Source organism: Anolis sagrei, chromosome 2 (assembly GCF_037176765.1).
Source record: "Anolis sagrei isolate rAnoSag1 chromosome 2, rAnoSag1.mat, whole genome shotgun sequence".
Lineage (NCBI taxonomy): Eukaryota > Metazoa > Chordata > Lepidosauria > Squamata > Dactyloidae > Anolis > Anolis sagrei.
Window position 1 is genome coordinate 101,234,710 of NC_090022.1, and position 22,846 is coordinate 101,257,555.

Sequence of the window (22,846 nt, forward strand, 5' to 3'; positions counted from 1 at the left end):
GTCTCACTCTCAGGCTGAGATCACCCTGTGGGTTTCTGTGGCAGAGTGGAGATCCAAGCCCTGGTCTCCCCAGACTCATAGTCCAGCCCTCAAGTATAATCCATCACATAAAATCTATGGTGTAGAAGCTCCACCTTGCTTAATCCTGGCCAGCAAAGGCAATGGAGATATTTTAGGGAAAGTGGAACAGGTGCAGGTTTTCATGATTTCATAAATGGTGACTTCATCTCTCCAAAAGAAACTGAAGTGGTGTTACCTCCATTTTTTTTACAATGTGCCAGTAAATTTGCCAGGTACTAGTGGGTGTTACCTGGCAACATCTGTGCAGATCAATGTTCCCATTCCTATATTTATTCATTTATGTATTTATGTATTTATTTATTATTTGAAACATTTATATTCCGCCCTTCCCAGGGGACTCAGGGCGGAGCACAAAATATATATCGCAAGCATTCCACACCGGAACATTAACTATAAATATACACAAACATTAAAATTAGTTATATCTTCTTTAAAATCAGCTGTTTGAAACAATCTCAAGTGTATATGCAGTGTGATAATATCAGGAGGAAATGCAAAAGAGACAGGGAAAGGGGTGAAGAGGAGAGGGGAAAAAAATATGTTGATTTGCCCTGGCAAACCTGCTTCCTCTGTCCACTTTGTAACTCCTTATAGCATTCCTCATTAAAAAACAAAAAAGCATCCAGGATATATTTATTCTTTTTGCCATTGCATAGGCTGCTTTTTCTTTTCCTATTCCTCACCAAAAATATTTCAAACTAAAATTATTTTACAGTTCGATAAACAGTTTAAAACAAGCTGGCAAGTTAAAACTGGGCAATTAAAATAAGTTAAGACACCTCCTTGCCTGAAGGACAAGGGAATGGCTCTTCTGACCAAGGTTGCTTTGTTCTTGCTCCCTTGCAGTGACTGCTCCAAGTTCTCCTTTGAGCCCTCCCGTGTCCCCTGTGTTTCCACCTCCGGAGCCCTCAAGCAGCAAGAATGGGGAATGCACCGTTTGCTTTGACAACGAGGTTGATGTGGTGATCTACACCTGTGGACACATGTGCCTCTGCAACACCTGTGGTCTTAAGCTAAAGAAGCAACTCAATGCCTGCTGCCCCATCTGCCGACGGGTCATCAAAGACATTATTAAAATCTACCGTCCTTAACCTCTCTTCACCCCCACCTGGGTGTGAATGAGGAGGAACAGGAGGAAGAATGTTGTTAACAGTTACCATACCTTCCTGTACCTGCTTATGGGTTATTGTGTTGGTCAGTGGTTCCTGAGTGACTCTTTTGTTTCTATTTCCACATGTTTGACCAGTAGAAACAAATCAGGGATAACAAAGTGAACTGGGCAACAATCTGGTCCTCACCGAGGCTAAAGGTACAGCTGTGGAGTGGAGAGAGCTTTGTAAAGGTGCTGCTCTAATGGGTAAAGAATGGGGTGTAGTAAGGCCTGAACCCAAAATACTCTATTTCAAAAGGAAAGAACTCTCTTGTGGCAGTTGTTTTCGTTAAGAAATACAGCTGTCCTGTCTCAGGCAGGGGGTTGGAGTGAGCAATCATCTGACCAATTTTATAAAATTTCAGCACTTTAACCCTACATAGGAAAATTAGCAAATTAGCCAGCTTCTTAGTCAGTTTCAAACAGGAAGGAGGAAACTTTATTGACTAGATGTTTTCTTTAGAAGTCAACAGATGCATCAGGCCGTGAAGCCTCTCTTATCACCTTCTAAAGTGTCGAGAGGGCAGGAGACACCGGGTGACATTGGCTTATTTCAAGCCTTTCACAGGCTGAGAATGTGTGTGTGTGTGTGTGTGTGAGAGAGAGAGAGAGAGAGAGAGAGAGAGAGAGCGATGTAAAGCACAGGAATGGAAATCACACTTCAGAATAACTGAAGGTGGCCTGTGCCAGCGCGACCTGCTCATTCATGGTTTAGTGCCCCACATTTGCAGACTGTATCTTGGTCTGTGAAGCCAGACTAAGGAGCGAGACACTTGCATGGATGAATAAGTCTTGACAGTGAGAGATGCAAACAGCTATAAATGTCCTCTGAGCACCAAAAGTAAACAATTTCTGAGCAGAGCATTTTCCTCCTCCCGCAATCCCCATTTGAAACTTCCAGCTGTTGTGCTGAGCAACTGCCGAGTACATCTTGAGGTGAAGAGATTCATTTACTGGAAGCAGTAAGCCTCAGCTTGCAGAAAAGGAATACTAGATGTTCTGGAGGTTACAAATGGCCATAGTCACACAACTGTGAACTGTGGCATGTACAAGTTTCCTTATAACCAGGCAGCAAAGGAGTGAGACTGAGGGAGAATTTGGCATTTCAAGTTTCCACCATTTCCGTACTTGTGATTTGTAAATGCATTGATTGATGTTTTCCTCCATTCTTCACTTGAGAACATGTCAACAAAGTATACAGTTCTGTGGGAGCTCTCCTTTCTTCCTCTCCAGGGAGTTGTCTTCTATTCCACAATGGAGGCATCTTACTGAAATTAAAAGGCTTTCCAGTTGGCATTGTTTGCTGGGAAAAGAATTTGCAAGCTATTATTAGATGCCTGGTCTTAAAAGATAAATGAAACTTTGGTTGTGGTTAGAGAACTCTGAACTGCAATCACCTGAAACCAAATTTGGACTTTAGGAAGAGAGCAATAAAACCACCAGCCCACTGGCTAATTTTCTTCTCTTGGGTCCAGCAGGATCCTATTGCATTTCACAGAAATCTGGCCATACTCTCTCACTAATACCTAGGGATCTTGAGCTTTTTTATTCAACCAAAGTCTGCATGAAGACATTTTGTCAACTGAGATGGAAATGAAACAGCTCTGTCTGCCTTGAGTGTAGTTACTGTATGTCAGTATGCTACAGGTGCTCTCCAAAGCAGAAATCGTGGTATATCTGCTGATATATGCCCCAATCCTTTGAACTACTGTACTAGAGTAGCTTGTAGGATCCTCGGAGATGAATATATCTCAAATGCTCCACACATGGGAAACACAAGAGCCAACTATACATGATACCATAGCTGCTTGGGTAATTTCCTACTGCTCAGATCATTCCCCTAACATTTTAACTCTGTCCTACTTCCCTCATATAGAACTATTCAACATGTTGACCACAAACTACAAGGTGGAGATAAATGGAGTTTCTTTGTTGTAGTTGCTTCTACCATTTTCAGTTCCCAAAACCACAGGTGGCAAAATGGTTGGAGAAATAGAGTAAAAAGAAAGGGACACGTTTATATTTTTGTAGGTATGACATACTTTTAAGCAAACCTAACCATTTAATAATTGATCATTACCAAATAACTAATTACCAAGACATAGTCACGACCTCCTTTCTACTGCTAACATTTGGGACAGGGGTTAAATGGTATCCCCCCCCCCCCCCCAAAAAAAAACAGGCCATAGCTCCTTCAGTTTAATACTGTCAGCTGTTACATCATATCAAAACCAGCCGGAATATTTGTTTCATTTCTTCTGGGCTGGAAGTGTTTGGCCTTAATTGGTCTGGATCAGTCTGTGCCCCACAACAGCTTACAAGCTGCCACTGTGATTATGTTTTGAGAAGAAATTTAAGTTTGCACCTTGGCGCAAAGGTGGAAAGGGTGTGTATTGTCTTAATTCTTTTGGTTGAAACTGATTTCCCCAAAGGAGCAGCATCTCACAGAGCTTTGAGCAGGGCAAATGAGTCCATTGCTGTGGATTGTGAAGCAGATGGAGAAAGGTCAACAATGGCCACACAGCTTTACACTACTCCAGCCTCACAAGGAATTCTCAAATTCTGACAGAGACCTTTTAAGAGAGGAAAGTTACTTAGCAACTTGTTCTTGTTCTTGCTCTTCTTTTTTCCAACCAAACTCTTTTTAGAAGATCTGTTTGTGCCTTATAAGGGTGTCTGTGCACTTTTTATCCTTTTTAATGCTACTTTAAATCAAATGGAGAGAGAAAAAAGGAACTTCACCACAGGGGATGGCTGGTAGTTTTATAGAATTTTATGTGTTCACCAAGGACTCTGCTTTTTTCCTTTTGATATTGGAGTGAAAGTTGTATGTTTTCATTGAATTTTTGCTGCCACCCTCCTCCCCATGTCCTCTTTGTATAAAAAGCTTTTTCAAAAGTTTCCAGATTTGTAATACTTCTTAATATTTTTCTGGTTCATGACTGTGGTCTGTACATCACATTCTAAAATAAGTCAAATTTTGTTCTCTCTATGATAAGACTTTCAAAGCAAATTATTTGGGGAGGGAAGTTTGCACTTCTTTACATGTTAATACTCTCTAGCATTGTGATCTGTAGTGTGCGTGTGTGTTTTTTATTTTGTTCTGTTTTATATTAATATAAAAATTTACCTGTTTATGAAACAAATAAAATGTTGGCTTGTGAGTATTCCCTGTGGTCTAAAATGGACAAAGGCAAAAACAGATACCACAAAATAACATACCAGAGTATAGTACTCCAAATATTACCTCAGTGTCAGCTCCTTACGAGTCTCGTGGCTTTTGACCTGGTTATAACTACCTCAAAATGGAAAATGGCTAAACACAAAGAAGGTTTGGGTATTTTTCACAGTAGTTTGTTCTCATTTTTCTTTTAAAGCCAAGACTAGGTGTCAGTTCAGCTTCTTTGACTCTGGCAGGGGTCAGGGTCCCTTGCCTGTCTAGCGTTGCCTGCCAATGCCCTCTGGATCACTTTTAAGCTAGGTTGTCACTTCCCTTCCCATTTCATCTTGACAGACTGTACTGTTTAAAGCTTTTTGCAACCTCCCCAAGGCTCCCTTCCTTGTCCACATGTTACAGGCATTAGACACAATTCTCAAGGCTCTTTCACTTGACACTTGGTCATTTCAATAAATAGACGGTGTCCCTTTAACAGTTTCCTCCTTGCTCAGAAAAAGCAAACCAAGGATAATCTTAACATCTAATGTTATTGAACTTCCTTTCCTGAAGCTTCCCAAAGTCTTTCATTTAATAAATAACCTTTAATTTAAATCAAAACAAATAAACCAAGTGCCACATCATACTGTTTCATACTCCCTGGGTGGTATTACAAGTGGATGTTCATGCAAAAACACTAACAGCAATCCTGTGTAGTTCTGTTGTTTACATGCCATCCACATCAATGCAATTTGGGCTATACAACCACACTGAACTGTGGTTGGCACACAAAATTTCCCACATGTTCACTATGCTCTGTTCCTGAATATATGCAGCCATGCCTCACATGCACACCTGTTTCAGCAATTTTAAAGGAATGATAAATACAACATATACTCTCTTTTAAGTTAATTATTTACCATTATCAGTTTTCTCACTAAGAAAGCACTGGTTCCCAAGAATGAAATGTGAAAAACACTACCCATTATGTCAATTTCTCTCTTTCAGCAGGCACTCTCAACTCTGTTAAATCCTTATTCAGATGATGGGAGTGTGATGCAATGATATCATTGCGATAACATGGCATGCAGGTGAACACATTCTCCAACCTGCATTCATAGTTGCTTCCTGGTAATCACCAGAAAGCACTAGAGATCAGCCAGTGGAGCTTACTAAAATATCTATAGGCAGTAGGACCATTTGCACCCAATCTCCACACCAAAGACAGAGGGAGTGGGCATGTGAGTGCCGCAGGGTTGCGTCCTGGGCCCGGTCCTGTTCAACATCTTTATTAATGACGTAGATGAAGGGCTAGAAGGCATGATCATCAAGTTTGCAGACGACACCAAATTGGGAGGGATAGCCAATAGTCCAGAGGACAGGAGCAGGATTCAAAACGATCTTGACAGATTAGAGAGATGGGCCAAAACTAACAAAATGAAGTTCAACAGTGACAAATGCAAGATACTCAACTTTGGCAGAAAAAATGAAATGCAAAGATACAGAATGGGTGACGCCTGGCTCGAGAGCAGTACGTGTGAAAAAGATCTTGGAGTCCTCGTGGACAACAAGTTAAACATGAGCCAACAATGTGATGTGGCAGCAAAAAAAGCCAATGGGATTTTGGCCTGCATCAATAGGAGCATAGTGTCTAGATCTAAGGAAGTAATGCTACCCCTCTATTCTGCTTTGGTTAGACCACATCTGGAATATTGTGTCCAATTCTGAGCACCACAATTCAAGAGAGATATTGACAAGCTGGAATGTGTCCAGAGGAGGGCGACTAAAATGATCAAGGGTCTGGAGAACAAGCCCTATGAGGAGCGGCTTAAGGAGCTGGGCATGTTTAGCCTGAAGAAGAGAAGGCTGAGAGGGGATATGATAGCCATGTATAAATATGTGAGAGGAAGCCACAGGGAGGAGGGAGCAAGCTTGTTTTCTGCTTCCTTGGAGACTAGGACGCGGAACAATGGCTTCAAACTACAAGAGAGGAGATTCCATCTGAACATTAGGAAGAACTTCCTGACTGTGAGAGCCGTTCAGCAGTGGAACTCTCTGCCCCAGAGTGTGGTGGAGGCTCCTTCTTTGGAAGCTTTTAAACAGAGGCTGGATGGCCATTTGTCAGGGGTGATTGGAATGCAATATTCCTGCTTCTTGGCAGGGGTTGGACTGGATGGCCCATGAGGTCTCTTCCAACTCTTTGATTCTATGATTCTATGAACTGCACATCCATACCTAAGGCCTTCTGTGTTAAGAGTCTCTTTAGGTGCACTTGAAATGGAGCCAATCTTCCATCTTAAAGTTTGTCACGCAAGCAAACATTGCAACTCAGAGCATAAAACAAGGCTGAGGAACCTTCAGACCTCCAGATGTCATTGGACTTCAATTCCTCCCAGTCCAAGCCACTCCAGCTAATTGTAAAGCATGGCGGAAGCAGCAATACTTCAACATCAGGCTCTCCACCTCCATGTACAGTAATAGAACCTCAATCAATTGTCTGTTACAGGCACAGCTCTTTGGATCAGTGTTGGTCAAGAAGTGATGCCAAAATAATGGCCTTTGACGGTTTATGGATCAGAGGGTATGGCTGGCCTGAGACAGCAACTCTGTCAAGGAAAAAACAACAGTAGAAATATATAATGTACTTAGAATCCCTCCTAAGGCATCTCCCTCCATTATTTGGATGCAGAAATTGGAAGCCAACCCCCATTTCTAGTCTTAACAAGTCTTATATGTGTTGACTTACCATTCAGCAAGTCATCCAATGTATCTATTTTACTGTAGTTGGGTTTGGGCTATGAAACCAAGTGCATACATCTCTGAAAACAATAGGGGTAAAAGTAGGAAGCATTTTGATTTCTTTCTAATTATTTGAGGAGTTCAACAAGCAAATAGTTGCCAGGACTTTTCTTCCCCCCCCCCCCCAATACACCTTAGAATTCTGAAGAAGAAGAAGAAGAAGAAGAAGAAGAAGAAGAAGCAGGATTGAAGAGAAACAACTGGTAAAGCTGACACGATATGCGGATTTAAAGATCAAACTGCAAAGACTCTGGCACAAGCCAATAAAGATGGTCCCAGTGGTGATCAGCATACAAGGTGCTGTACCTAAAGACCTTGGCCTGCACTTAAACACAATCGGCACTGTCAAAATTACCATCTGCCAGCTGCAAAAGGCCACCTTACTGAGATCTGCACGCATTATTCACCAATATATCACACAGTCCAACACACCTGGGAAGTGTCTGATGTGTTCCAATACAACAACCAGCAGAGTGATCTTGTCTGCTGTGGATTCATCTTGTTGTGTTTCAAATCATAATAATCACCTTATCTCGCTAAATGGGGCACATTCCAAAATTAACTCTCATAAGCGGTTGTTTTTCATTTTGTTTTTGCAATAACATGCCACAGAGAAACTATTACTCTCGAACAGAGCCAACGGTGTCCTTCAGCTGTCTTAATATAAGTAGTTACCCCAACTGCACAGGGGAAGACATTATTGAAAGATGGGCCTCTCAGTTCTACTTTGATCAACTACCCCATCCTGCAACAGTTTTCTATATTATAATTGCTACTTCAGTACAGCTTCAGTGCCATTTCTCAAGAATGCTGCTAAACCGAAGGAAAATGCTTCCCTGCTGCCTCCAGCTAACAGGTGGTGCTGAGCGGTTAGGAAGGAAGGAAAACAACAGGCACGGTCTCAGAAAAACCCTTGCTAACTGCACTAACAGCGCCACATAGTGGCCACTTGACACTCAAAACACTGTGGATGTTAAGAAAGGAAAAGAAACCCAGGCACTATAAAAAGAGCCAGAACTCCTACGATATCCCCCAGAATTAATTATACTTGTGATTGGAACTGCAGGTTTTTAGGGCTGCCAGTATAGGAGGGGAGAACAAACAAACAAACAACGGGGTTGCCTCCCCAAGGTAAATTTTCCTTCAGCCTGACAAATTCCAAAACCCAAGAGTTGAGCATTTAGAAAGACATTTCTTTCATCCAAAGAAAAGAGGCAGATAAAATGACCAAGAGAATGGAAACACCAGCAAATGTAAGAGTTGTAGGTGTTAACTATTTTCAGTGTTTTACTAGAAATGGGATTATAGGAAAATTTCATGGCAGGGTGGTGGCTGAATTCTAATCTGGGTGCCTCGTTTTGCCTTTTTCATGGTCTTAAGGGTAAAAAGGCATAATAGAACACACCCAGTGATTGAGTTAAGTTCTCTTAATTGTTACTGGGTTTGATTTACAGTGATTTTTGAAGAACTCTTTTACAGATTTAACCTTCTGCAGAACGTATTTATTTATTATTTATTCGCCATATTTATTTCCCACCTTTCTCACCCCGGAGGGGAATCAAGGCGGCCTTACAACAGGCAGCAATTCAATACCACATACACATAAAATAAACAATTACAATTAAAACCAAACAAAGACTTATTAAAACATCAATTCAAATCATGTCATCCAAAACATAATCCAGGGCCATTCCATTTGTCAGTCACCTTGATTCATGGTCACTTATGGCACTGCTTCAATTATTTGTCAAAAGCTTGGTCCCAAAGCCACGTCTTAAGATTTTTATTCCCTGAAGGTCAGGAGAGAAGGAGCTGATCTCATCTCACTGGGGAGGGAGTTCCATAGCCATGGGGCCACCACCAAGAGGGCCTATCTCTCATCCCCACCAATCACGCCTGAGGAGATGGGACCAAGAGCAGGGCCTCCCCAGAAGATCTTAACCTTAAATAGAGGGAGATACTTTTGGACAGGTAAGCTGGGCTGGAACAATTTAGGGCTTTATAGGCTGAATTCAGCACTATGACTTATGCTCGGTAGCAGACTAGCAGCCAATGGAGTTGGCGTAGTAGGGGGATTGTGTGGCCCTGTACCCAGGTCCAGTGAGAAATCAGGCTGCCATCTGTTGTACCACTTCAAGCTTCTTTTTTTTTTTTTTGAAATGATTTTTATTAAGTTTTTCACAATCCACACATGGAAAGAGGGGGAACAAAAAACAAGAAGATAGAACAGTAGGAAAGGGAGAGGGACACACAAAAAAAAAACACAGAAACCCACCATATCTAACTACCATCTAATACATACAATACAACTACTCAAACTATTCTAAAATGACTTCCACTCCAACCTCAGGATTTTTTCAAGATATTTCTTCACCTTAATATCTATTCTCATCCCATTGTTTTTTCAGCTTTCTTTTCATAATCATATATCAGGGACCAATCTGTCCTCCTCAAAACTCTTCCTTCATTTCTTCTCAACAAAAAAGTTAGTTCGTCCATGTCTCTTATTTCTTTAATTTTCTTCCACCAGTCTTCAATACTCGGGACCTCACCATTCTTCCAGTATTTGGCAAAAACCATCCTAGCCGCCGTTGTGCAATAGGTAAATAATTTATCTTCATTCTCATCCAGTTTACACTTCAAGCTTCTGAACAGTCTTCAAAGGCAACCCACATAGAGTGCACTGCAGTAGTCTATTTGGGATGTAAACAGACCATGGACTCCCTTGGCCAAGTCTGACTTCTCAAGGTAGAAAGCATATAGTCCTCTGCAATAATAGGCAATAATTCCTACACCTATCAAGATCAGCAAACAATATAGCCCCGGGCATACACTATATGCCAGGAAAATGATCTGGAAGAAATGAGTGGGTGTACCTGACGTTTGTGCCCTGGATTCTACCCAAGAGAGGAATAAAGGATGGCATTTGAGGACCTACCTATCCTTGCAAGTTTCTCATTTGTTCTGGCCAGCTCCTACGTCACCTGGACTGGTTTTCCATCAAGCAATCATCTACATACAGGAAACAGACTTCTCTTTCTAACACTTATAGGTTAGACCAGTGGCTTCAGATTGTGCATGCATTCAGGAAAGAACCTCCAGAATGTCCAGCAGCAGAGGCTTAACTAAACTCATTCATGCTGATACAATGACCACCTTCCCAGCAACAGAATTTATTTTTTTAAAGAAACAAACATTGACAGGACTAGTAAAATAATGCCATGGCTTGCTTTACAGGGGAATAAGAAAGAAGTCTTGCTGCCTCACACTAAACTTCAATCCAGTTTAGCATTTTGATTCCTATGCAGGACAGCCTTTGTAAACTGCCCTAGGAATGCCACCTGGCCATTGAAAACTGATGTATATAAAGATCAGATAAATACATAATACATCTGGGAAGTCTATAAGCACTACCTAAAAAATTCTTCTCTCATGCTTTGTCTCCTGCTAAAGGATTGCCCAAAACATGAGTGGTACCGACAGGAAAATGTTGCTATTCAGGGAGCTGTATTCCATTCCTCCTGTAATCCTAGTTCTCCACTCCTGCTCCTTGCAATACTCTACTTTCTGTGCCCACTGAGCACAGCCAGTCCTCAAAGGGCTGTCATGGAAGAACTACTCTGAGGGCCTTCTGCTGAAGATCCAAATAGATGTATTTCTATACATTTACCTTCTTCAATGAGGTGCCCTCCAAATCTTTTCGGCCATAACTATCAACAACCTTGACAATTAGGCAGTGTGGTTGTGAGCCATGGGAACTGAAGTCCAAAGTATCTGGACAGCATCAGATTTGGAGCAGTTTTTCCACATGGATTGAATGAATGCCCCTTAAAGCCCATCTAAGCTAGTAGCCACCACATCTTATGACAATGAATTACAATACATTTTGCTGCCAGAATGTACTAGATATGTGGTCAAGAAACTACACAGCTGAACTTCTGGTAGCATGACCATTCTATGTTATTGGACTGTAAAACTAAGGTTAGCATTTGAGAAATTGAATGACATGCTTTAAAAAGATTTATGCATTTTTAAAAATAATGTTTTAATCTGTGGCACATCACCTCCAACGCCCTCGTGGGCAGAAAGGCAACAAACATGCATTTTAATACGTTAAATTGTGCAAATAAGTTAGTTTAGTTTATTTGCGTGAATAAATTTAAATCACGTTGTTGCTTAAGTGTCTAAAACTAGTAACAATATCAAGCAACATAAATATATATAAATATATTAAAATAAAACAAAACATGAAAAATCATTATTGAGACACAACTGTTAAGACAAAACTAAAATTAAACTACCTGCACAACATAAAGCCTAATGGAAGAAGAGAAAGGTTGTCACATGATGGTGGAAGTTAACAGAAAAGAGTGTAAAGCAGGTCCCTTATAGTAGGAACTCCCAAGCCTGGGCATTGTCACAGAAACGGCCTTCTTCCTATGTCCCAACCCAACATGCTTCAGATATTAAAGAGAACCAGGAGAGCCATAGATGATGACCATAACAGAGCAGCAATCTCATCTGAAAGAAAATGGTCTTTCACACATCTCATCTCACCATATCACAAAGAGTTGTAAGACCATGACCAATGTTTTAAATCAAGTATGGAAAGATATTGATAAGAGCATATTGTTCTATTTGGCCCAAATAAACTGCCTTTGGTGAGCTCATGTTTTGAGAGATGGGGAGGGGGACGAAGTATGGGAAAATATTGATAAGAGCATATTGTTGTCTTCATGACTCCAACATTGAGCTACAGTTTCAGAAGCAGTGGTCTAGTTTTTCAGTTGGAGAGTTCTTTTCAAAACTCTTTTCAGTCAATTTAGGATTTTAACATTTTAAATATAGTATTTTGATGACATACACAAACATGGCTATTTCACAGGTTGTCCTTAATTGTACACTCTATGAATGAATTATATGTATGGAACCCAATACAGATAATTTCTAACACCCGACTGGTTATTTCTTTTTCCAATTTTTAGCTCCCTCTTTTAAAACAAGTATCCCATTCATAAGAGTGTTTGTCCTCTTGATCTGTGACTGATTAGATCTGGATTAAAGCTTCTGGAAACAGACTTTGTTAAAAGCTTCTTTGAAAAGTAGTTATCAAATGTTGATCAGATTATCTTCATCGGCATGCTAATTGAGACATAACAACTCTACAAAGACTGATAAGACAGGATGAACCTTGGCAGAAATGAGGTTTGCTCTTCAGTGTGTTCAATAATTGAAGCTTTTATAATGACTTCCCACCAAGTTATCTCAGCAGGTAGGTTAACAAAGCAAGTGATGGAGCCTCTACAAACATTTCTAGCTTTGTTCAGATAAGATAGATCACACTGCACATGATAAGACTCCTCTTGTTCTTTTGTAATTTAAAAAGGTCACAAAATAGTTCCACTTTCAAGTATTGTGTCTGGTGCTAGCTTGGATAAAATGGAAGTTCCCACCACAGCAATTTTGGATAGTCACTTGCAGAATTAATGGGTAAGGCTAGCTTATCAAACAGTGGCAGAGTAAACATGATATTCCCCTGCAAATCTTGTCATAGACCTGTTAATAATTATGGAGTTAAGATGTAATAAACACTGCTTGCAGAAATACAAGGAGCAGCTCAACCACTTGATGGTGCACTAACTATTAAGATAACATAAATTGGCAAAAAGGACACACAAAGTGGAAGAGAAAAACACACAAGATTTGTAACAATTCTGCTTGAAACCAGTCAAGCCTATTTTTTATTTCTTTACTTTAAAAAAGCAACAAACTTCATTCTTTTATGATGGAAGAATACATGATCCCACCCTTCCCTTCTCCACCCCACCCATCGGTTACGTACAGGTTGATACAAGTTTACATAATAATAGACAAAAGACTGCACATGAGCATAAGGCCATCTAGGCAGCCTTCCACCTTGCCAGAACATGTTAGGCAGATGGCTGTAAAGCTCACGTTGGTAAGCAAGAGGCTGAATGTCCCTTAACCACACACAAAACAACACTTACTCTCAAAGGTCACATTGAACAACAGTTACTTTCAAAGTTACTGCAACAATGGTCAATAGGCTGGGTGAAAGGTAAATGGGTAGAAAATGTAATACTGAGCGGCTGTGGAATACAGAATGACTTTCCTGTCTTACATAAGAGGAGAACAATGCATTGAGATCAATGTCAGTTCATGTCTTCTCATGCTCCCACAGCAAGGCGGCCCAGAATCATTGTGTGTTTCAGGCAATAATAAAAAGTGAGGCACCGATGTATGCCTGTGAACTTTTTTCATTCACAGTGCTCAAGCAGACCAGAGGACAAACCGGATCAAGGTCCTTAGCCTGTCAAGATTTTACCAAGAACAGAAAGGAGGAAAGGAGAGAAGTGTACAGCAAGGGAATTTCCTACTGTGCCTTTACATCTAGGAAAATGGAAAAGGAAAGGCTTTTGAGAAGAGAATCAGCCCAGAAAGGTGTGGAGGGAAAGACAGAAGGAGAATAAATGTATAACAACACTTGTTTTGGTATTAAGCTATTTGGAATGCATGCTGTAGTGTTGCTACTACATATAGAGGAAACAAGATAGTAGGGAGATACAGATTAATTATGCAAGGAGTTGATATTATTGGGCAGCAGATTGTTAAAGGATTGCTTTGGTGGTATCAAGAAGGAAGTGAAGGCAACAGCTGTGAGAACTATGAGATATGAAGAATGGGTCCCATCACTCCCACAGGCATAAGGTCTCCAAAACTGAGTCCTAACTATTGACCATAACAAGACCAAAGTTTTAATTATCAAATGGCCATTAAAAAACCAATCCAATAAGCATTTAAAAGTGACTAGCAGAGTAGTAGCCAAACAAATATACCCTGGGGAAAAGGCAAGTACAAAAACTTCAAGTAGTGAAGGCAAATTTAAAGCTGGAACAAATTTGTGTCTCAAAATTCTTTAAAAGCAGTGCATATAAAGAAAGAGTTCATGTTGTAGGTAGGCTTAATTTGAGTAGTTTAGTGAGATTCAGCCTATGGGAATCCAATCTAGCTGAATCCAGGACAATAATACATGCAAGTGTTTTTGAAACAAGAACCTTAACAAAAAGCATATGGTAAAATATTTATACCTCAGCCACATCCTAGACGCATTATAAATCCATTCAGGTTTCCATTGCTGAAAATCTTAAGAAAATATCTGCCGCATTACAGATTGGTTTGAAGATGTCCAGGGTTGAAATCAGATTATAGAATTTCTTGTGTTTAAAATTCAAAGATGAAGACACTCACATGCAAATGTATTTCTCTTGTGCTTGTCCCTTAACTACACACAAGGAATACGCAAGAAGGAAATGGGTTTTCCCACAAATATTGAAAAGGAACATACAGCAAACACACAAGGGCACATTTCTGCATATGATGCCTTGTTTCAAAGTACAAATACATACATTCTAAGAAGTCCCTTCACATCAAAAGATACTTTTGGACACAACTCTTCTTCGGATGAGAATCGCTATCATGACATGACAGAAAATTGCCATGGTTCATGGCTGAGAGATGAATATTCACACGTGTCTTCTGGGCAAGAGAAGTAGGACAGTTCACACCACTGTGAGAACAACTGCTTTAGGAAAATCCAGGTTGGAAAACCCTGCAATAGAAATTATTAGCACCCATCAGAGGGCTACCATCCTGGCAACAGGTCACTACTAATCCTGGGAATGATTGGCATTACAGAAGAGAGCTACTTGCAGATGCAGATAGGAAAGATATGGTAGTGAAGAACCAGCAACATGTTCTACCATTCAAGTCCTCACAGCTGATCAGCATGAGTAACCTAACACAATATCCTATATGTTGAATCTAGATGTGAGTCATTAGGCTGGTGAAAGTGAGCAACCCCTTCCCCCCTCCCTTACAGCCTCTCCATCTCCCTAAACATGATAAAGATTGGCCAATCTTTTTGTACAGGATAAAGTGTGGGACTGGGCAGGGAATCCCTGAAAATGTGGTTTGGGAGAAGGAGGCACTTTTCACGAGAGGGCCCTTTTTAGCTAGAGAAGACATATCCTGGATCCTCTCTATTTATTGAAATGAGACTAAAAGGCTGATAACTAAATCTATACAAGAGCTGGTGCAGCAAGAAGCACAAGGAATGGCACTAGCACAAGTTTGCTCATGACACCCAAAAGAGGTGCAACACAGGGGATGTCTATACTGACAGAGGGATGGTTGAAGCAAGGGACAAACAGTACAGACAAAAGACTAGAAAGAATCTCTTATCATTTTAGATCCTTTCACCCAAGTATAGTAGTAATTACCACGGTTCCCTTTTTTCTACTTTTTTGTGTGCTATGTATTTGTTTTTATCTTTGATGATGATATATGGCACATGACACTTAATACAACTGTCCAAATCAAAGGCTTTCCCACTGTTACTTCTCTTCTTTGGCTAGTGGGATTGATGTTGCTTCTTTGCTAAGGCAAAAATGGCCTTTTTCTTCAAGACTTTGAAGCTGAGAACATATTTTAATGTTCTTTAGTCTCAATCCCTCTGTTTTGACACTTACTCTAAAATTTATACAGGATAAAAAAATGCCAGCAAGTACTGTGATTGATCAATTTCCCTAAACCAGACAGAAGCTAGTAAAGAGATAGGACTACCTACCAAAACCGTCTAGGTAGTGACTTAGCAAGAGATAGAACAAAAGGTGAGCCCTGCTATACGAGGACATTTCTATCTTATTGTTCCCTTTTGGAAAAGACACAAATGGAATGTTTAGTATCCCAGTTATTATTTTTAAATTTCAGAGCCAGCCTTATGAAAACTATAAATAAGCTAATTAAATATTTGTTGCTAAAATGGAGAATGTTGACCTGCTATTTAAAATAAAGACAATGAAGGGACTATGGCTTTTTTCTGAGATAATTGGAAGGAATCCAGCCTTCCCAACATGGCCCACCAGCAAGAATTTTGCAGAACCACCAGCCACTGTTGTTCTTCTCACGGACTTCAAATAAGGTCCCTTCTTTAAAGCTGCTGGTTTCCTCATCTCCCTCAAAATCAGCCACTGCCACATAGAGGGCTTCTTTGGAAACATCTGCACTGGTGATGGGGAGAGATGGTCTCTCCCTTTCCAAAGGCTTGGGTATTCCCTTTTGGCCTAAGCCACTTTTCACTTTGGCATCTTCTTGTCCTGGAGCTGGTAAGAAGCCTTTGGCTTTTGGTGGAACCAACATTGGCCTCCCAGGTACAGGGGCTGCTCTAACTTCAGGTACCTCTCTCTGTGGAGCTTTATGTTCTGGAGAAGGAACAGATGAAGAGGTAGGTGATGGAACAGAAGCTTTCTTAGGAGGAGGAGGCCTCCGGGGTGGTACTACGGGCCGCTGGGGTGGTTCTCTGGGAACAAGAAAGGTGCCCTTTGGCTCACTCTCACCCGTCTTTGGGGAGCCAAAGGGAACTTTGGGTAAAGGAGGCTCCTTAAAGACTTGGCTATCTGGTCTGGATGGAGGCCTTGCCTCTGTATTTGATCTTTCCTGAGATCTGACAGAAGATTCTAGGGGAAGCACATTGTTACTGAAGGCACTCTCACTAGATATGGATTCCTGGTCATAAGGTTTCTCTTGAGTCTTTGCAGGACGGAGTTTGCTCCTCAAATTGCAAATGTCTACTTTATCATCTGCCTGAGGAGAATCTGTCCTAGGGGCTGGTGATGGCTTGGGTCTGATCTGAGGTTTTGATTTCAAGAACACATTTTGCGCGGCTGGCTCAGATTTATTATCTTCTGGGGGCTCAATTTTTGGTTTGGTTGGCTTGACTATAGGCCGGAGATTTGGCTTCTTGACTTCCTTGGGAGAAACTTTGTGTCCACACTCTAATCCCATTTCATTTTTCAATTGGAACAATTTCCCCTTTTCTGTTTTGAGCTCTGGTTTCTTGTCCCTTGGAGGGATGCTCTGCTTTGGGGGAATCATGGGCAAACCCATGACAGGAGGCTTAGGAGGTGGCCTTTGCTCCAACCGCTGCCTTTCCATTAAGTCTTCTTCAGACTTAATTATAGACTCCTTCCTAGGAGGGAGGCTTGGTTTTTCCTCTGTATCCCGATCACAGATCTCCTCATAGCCAACACACAGAGAAGCATCACTGCTTTCAGGAACAGCACCCTTGAAAACCTCATTCCCTTTCCATTTTGCTCCACAGTCTATACCATTAGGTGGTGCTTCAGGCAGAGGCCTGGATGGCCCAAGTTGTTCTCCATTGGGGCTGTTCTCTGCAAGATCATTGCCAAGCCGCAGCTGTGCCATTTCACTTGGCAGTGGGGCCAAGAAATTTGGTCTAGATGCATTACTTGTTTTCTTGTATTTATCAATAAAAGTAGCTGGTGCCCAGCCTTCCTTCTCTTCAATCTGAATATACCACCAGCCACTCATATTCTTCTCAATCACCTGGAGAGGGAGAGAGAAACACTGGTCCTTAGAACAGTCATAATTATAAGACAACATTAAGCTTTTAACTCACACAACACTATCAACCACAGGTAAGCAACTTCCTGGGAGGAGGGATTGTGAACCCCCCATGGAGAGGCCTCCAGAGCACACAACACTGACTGTACAATGTGAATTATTTTTTCATGTTCTGTTCCCAGAAAAAAATGTTTTTTAGTTTGTGTAGCAAATGCACAAGTGGGGGTGGAGTGGGGTGTTGACTTAATGTAGCGAGTTGTGTTTGTTGTAAATTGGCATGGAATTTTCAGTAATTAGTCTCATCTATCCATATAGATGTGCTGCAATATAATCACATGTGCATATAATAGCTTGTTTTGAAGCACACATCTGATTGCTTCACAATTTTACTGTACTTTGTTTGAATTTGCAAAGAGGACTTTATCTTAAAGGTTAAAGGAAATTCAGTTTGGGTGATTACAGAAATTTTAGTTCTAGTAAGAAGCAAATTTGGGGACCTCTTGCTCTAAGGTTGTATTAGCATTTGGCTGATTAGATGGAAGATCATTTTCTTGGCCTAATTCTGTTTCTGCGTCTGTTTTCCAACCTGGTGGCATCAACAAAGTTGTGATCGGTACTCTCCAAGGCTTAGTTTTACTTTGGCATACCTTTTGAACCTGAATCTAGCAGGAACTGAATAGTTCAGTGTCACCTGATCAAGACATCATGGTGTCAGTTATGAAGGATACAAAACTGGAGGAGTTACCTCCATTTAAAGTGTAATTTCTTGCTCTGCAATACCATGATGTGAGAGAATGAAGGGTTCTGAATTTAAACACTGGTCTACAGAGCCATAATCAAATGCTCAAACAGCTACAATGTGCTAGCTCTCATGTCATATGTGCACTTCCCGTAATATATATAAAAAAACAGAAGTAATGCAAATATCTGTTATACAATTATGGTGATCAGGAGCTATGGTTAGTCACAAGTCCATGTTAAATGAACATTTAGCAGCCAATCTAGTATTGCCTCTAAGAAATGTACCAAATGGCTCAGATATCAGTTTTGTAAACCATAATCAAACATTTGCAGGTGATTTCTGCTACTATGAGCAGTGTTATCTTGTGCTGGAGTGCCTATGCATACATAAATGTTCAGATGGGCAACTTTCTAAGTCAGTCTCCACCTGCACATAAGCTGGGCCCAGAACAAAAATTTGATTAGCCATAAAAACAAGAAGAGCATGGCCACTAGATGTCATTATTGAGATGTCTATGAAGATACTGGCAGGATTCCAGTCTTTTCAAAGCAGAACAAGGACTCAGCAAAACCCACAATTTTAGATTTAAATTAATATATTAACATAGGGGAAATCTCACTGAAGACAACATCTACTTTCCGGGTGTGTGTGTGGGAGAACTAACACGGGCCTATCTTGAACAACTTTGACCAAATGAAACACTAATAGGAGACTGTGGTACTACATACATTGCAAGATGGCTTATGCCTTTGCATCACAGTGTAATAATTTAAGTAAAGTAAGTATGAAGATTGAGTGAACTGTCTGGTAGAAAATATATTTGCTTATGGATGATGACTGGCTTTTTATTATGTCAGATGTGACTTGAGAGACTTCGAGATGACTGACTGAAAAAGTGAGAGGAAGAAGGTGCCAGTGGAATGATGTGGTGAGAGATAGGGAAAGAGTGATTTAAGCAGGAGATGGCTGCATAGATCTTTCAAGAGCAATGTATTACAACATTTATATCCTGATGTATATCTGAAGATTTAGGTGTAGTTTACAATTCCCATCAGTTTAAACAATTTAAAATGTAGAATAAAAATGTAACTACATTTTTTTTGTCGTGTCAGGAGCGACCTGAGAAACTGCAAGTCGCTTCTGGTGTGAGAGAATTGGCCGTCTGCAAGGACGTTGCCCAGGGGATGCCCGGATGATTTGATGTTTTATCATCCTTGTGGGAGGCTTCTCTCAATGTCCCCGCATGAGGAGCTGGAGCTGATAGAGGGAGCTCATCCGCCTCTCCCCGGATTCGAATCTGCGACCTGTTGGTCTTCAGTCCTGCCCACACAGGGGTTTAACCCTCTGCGCCACCGGGGGCTCCGTAACTACATAAAAGCATAGAAACAACTGATCAATTTGAAGAGTTATAACAGTTTAAAACTACATGTGTATATCTGCCTTCAAGTCACCAGTTGACTTATGGTAACCTCATGAACTGCATGGGGTATTCTTATGCAAAGAACACTAAGAGCTGGCTTTGCCAGTTCCTTCCCCTGAAATATGGCTGGCATTTGTTAGCTATTTCCCATCCAAGTACTTTTCAAGGCTAACACTGCTTAGTTTACAAGATCAGACAGCGTCTGATGTCTCTAGCATAGTTAGGCCTATTTTAAAACTATATATATTCAGATTTGGGTGAAACAATCCGGTTCCAAAAGGTTTAATGAAAAGATACATGTTCTTCTTAACATTGGAAAAGGCCGTATTGGCCTATCCCATGTCCTCCCACAGAACACTACTGCCACGGGATAGAAGAGGTTCCCTCTGGCAGACTTCAGTCCTGGCAAGCATACACAGGAAGAGCTATACTTTCAAATACTCAAATCCCAAGAGTTTTAGGGATTTAGAGTATTATGGATACACACCAGACACATATTGGCACTCAGTGAAATTCCTTTAAAATTCCTTTATCATTATACGGTTTTTGCGAGTTATTATGGCCATCAAATTTGCTGCTGCATTTTGACTTTGCTGTAGTCTGGCCATCATCTTCAAGGGAAGTCCCACACACTCCGCACATTGCAACCATAGAATCATAGAGTTAGAAGAGACCTTGTGGGCTATCTAGTCCAACCCCTTGCCAAGAAGCAGGAAAATCACATTCAGAGCACCCCTGACAGATGGCCATCAGCCTCTGTTTAAAAGCCTCCAAAGAAGGAGCCTCCACCACACTCCGGAGCAGAGAGTTCCACTGCTGAACAGCTCTCGTCGTTAGGAAGCTCTTGCTCATGTTCAGGTGGAATCTCCTTTCCTGTAGTTTGAAGCCATTGTTCCACATCCTAGTCTCCAGAGCAGCAGAAAATAAGCTTGCTCCCTCCTCCCTATGACTTCCCCTCACATATAGTATTTTCAGTGCATGAGTTGTCTACCAGTTGGTCACAACTATCAGAGTAATAATGAAATAGTATAATAAAATTAAAGGAAACTGCCCTTATAATGAGACCATAGTAGAAGTGTACCTAGAAAAGATCCTGTCATGGCAGTACCCTATGTACTGAGTAAAATAGTAGAATTCAAAGGAACAGCCTGTCTTAGTCTGGATCAGTATGCAAAAGTTCTTGTAGTACCTTTTAGATTAAATGAGAGAAAGGTTAGTAGCTTAAGCTTTCATAGGCTTAATTCTATTTGCATATGATGTACCTAAGTCTATGAAAGTTTATGCCAGCAACGTTACTCTCAGTCTCAAGGGTGCTACAAGATCCTTTTGCACCAAAGAAAAGTCAGATTGAAGTCAGTCAGACAAAAATAGTAGATGATCTCTAACACTGGAGAAAAGTGATATTCTTCACGACATAACTAGATTTACGAGGGTTGAATGAAAAGTAATGCCTCCACCTTCGTTACTTGGGTTTGGATGGGGATATTTTAATGAATCAAATGCAGAAATAATCCTCAGAATGTGTTCTTTAACTACCACTATTCAATTTTCCACACAATCACCAGACAATTGGATACATTTCTGCCAACGGTGAACAAGTTTTCTGAAGCTGTCACGGAAGACGTCGACACTGTTTCTGCAACCCATCGTGCACAGATCTTCCGATAGCCAAGTAAAGCAATAATGTGACCCACACATTGTTGTGAAATGCCGATTATGTTTGAAATTTCTCTCCAAGTGATACGACAATCATCCTGAATAAATCTGTCAACCTTTTGCTTGTGAAACTTGGTGGTTGCTGTCACAGGACGTCCAACTCTTTGTTTGTCACGCAAGTCAGATGTTCCCACCTCAACATGTTTAAACTTACTCGCCCAGTGATGAACAGTACTCACATCAACACAATCACCACAAACAGCTTGCATTCTCTGATGAATCTTCTTTGGTAGGACACCTTCTGCTGTCAAGAATTCAATGACTGCATGTTGCTTAAGTCGCATTGACCGACTGCGCAGGGTTCCATATTTCACACTTTAACAACACAACCATTCAATGCTAAAGCTTCCTTCCAAAATGGAACTGTAGAGGAGAGTCTACTGAACAAGCCAGTACCTGCCACATACCAGTACTGCCATCTGTTGAGGAGTTACGAAGGTGGAGGCATTACTTTTCATTTAACCTTCATAGACAGAAGTATAGTTCTCATTCCTGTCCAGCATCAGCTGAGAGAAGTGGTTTTCTCTTCCCTCAAGATCGTTTAACAAATTTGGAAACAATTTCCATGCATGAAGATGTTTTATCAAAGCATGACTACAAACACTAAGGTTGTAGCATACATACTGTCAGAATTATGCTTTTGGTTTTTTTTATTACACTGCCCATCTTTGTAGAAAAAGAGGACTTCTTTTACACAACAAGCTGTAATGGGTGAACCATTTGGAAAATCCTAAATGGTAAAGGCAAGATAAAGCTGTCTTACCTCCACTTTCAGTCCTGCTTGGAAGCTGATACCATCAGGGATAGTGGTTTGGAAGTCAGCAATGGTGTAATATTCCTCTTCCACTTGTGGGGGCACAGGAGGTTTAGGCAAGTTGAGGCCACGTGGCTTTTGCAGAAAAATGCAGACACACATCAGTCTTAGCTAATCTAAGGAAAGCAAAGCATGCTAGTCCCACCACCCTCAGCACCTAGAAGGAAGGCAATACTTGCCAAGTGACTTCAACAGGATCCAATTATTTCATAGCTGCTATGCACATAGACAGCTGGCATTTTTCAGGGGATCCCACAAAGGGACAGAAAGTCCAGCAATAGGGATGCTTTCAGCTATGGAGCCCTGCAGGGTGTTGTACTAACTAGATGATTCCTTTCCGGCTCTACTATGAACATTGGTAGAGATACCAGTTTACAAAAGGCTTGACATATGTCATGCCAGGACACCATAAACACAGTGCCTTTTCCTGTTTTATGAACATTAAGAACATAGGTGTAGTGGGCAATTCCTTTCTTGAGCATTATTTATGTATATTTTAAAAAGGGAACAGTAGATCATTAAACATG

The 22,846-nt window shown here is 40.9% G+C and overlaps 2 protein-coding genes across 5 annotated transcripts in view; one reads left to right on the top strand and one right to left on the bottom strand.

The window, feature by feature from the left end:
* Positions 1 to 4,398, top strand: part of NEURL1B (neuralized E3 ubiquitin protein ligase 1B) — a 67,206-nt gene extending 62,808 nt beyond the window's left edge. The window contains exon 5 of the mRNA XM_060765106.2: positions 928 to 4,398. Coding sequence (XP_060621089.2) covers positions 928 to 1,172 — 245 coding nt within the window. The 3' untranslated portion in view covers positions 1,173 to 4,398. The remainder of the gene's footprint in view (positions 1 to 927) is intronic.
* Positions 4,399 to 12,886: 8,488 nt separating this feature from the next.
* Positions 12,887 to 22,846, bottom strand: part of SH3PXD2B (SH3 and PX domains 2B) — a 124,600-nt gene continuing 114,640 nt past the window's right edge. For all 4 annotated transcript variants that reach the window (XM_060765103.2, XM_060765105.2, XM_067463713.1 and 1 more), the window contains 2 exons: positions 22,269 to 22,394; positions 12,887 to 17,609 (listed from right to left, as the gene is read on the bottom strand). In XM_060765103.2, the coding sequence (XP_060621086.2) occupies positions 16,071 to 17,609; positions 22,269 to 22,394 (1,665 nt within the window). In that variant the 3' untranslated portion in view covers positions 12,887 to 16,070. The remainder of the gene's footprint in view (positions 17,610 to 22,268; positions 22,395 to 22,846) is intronic.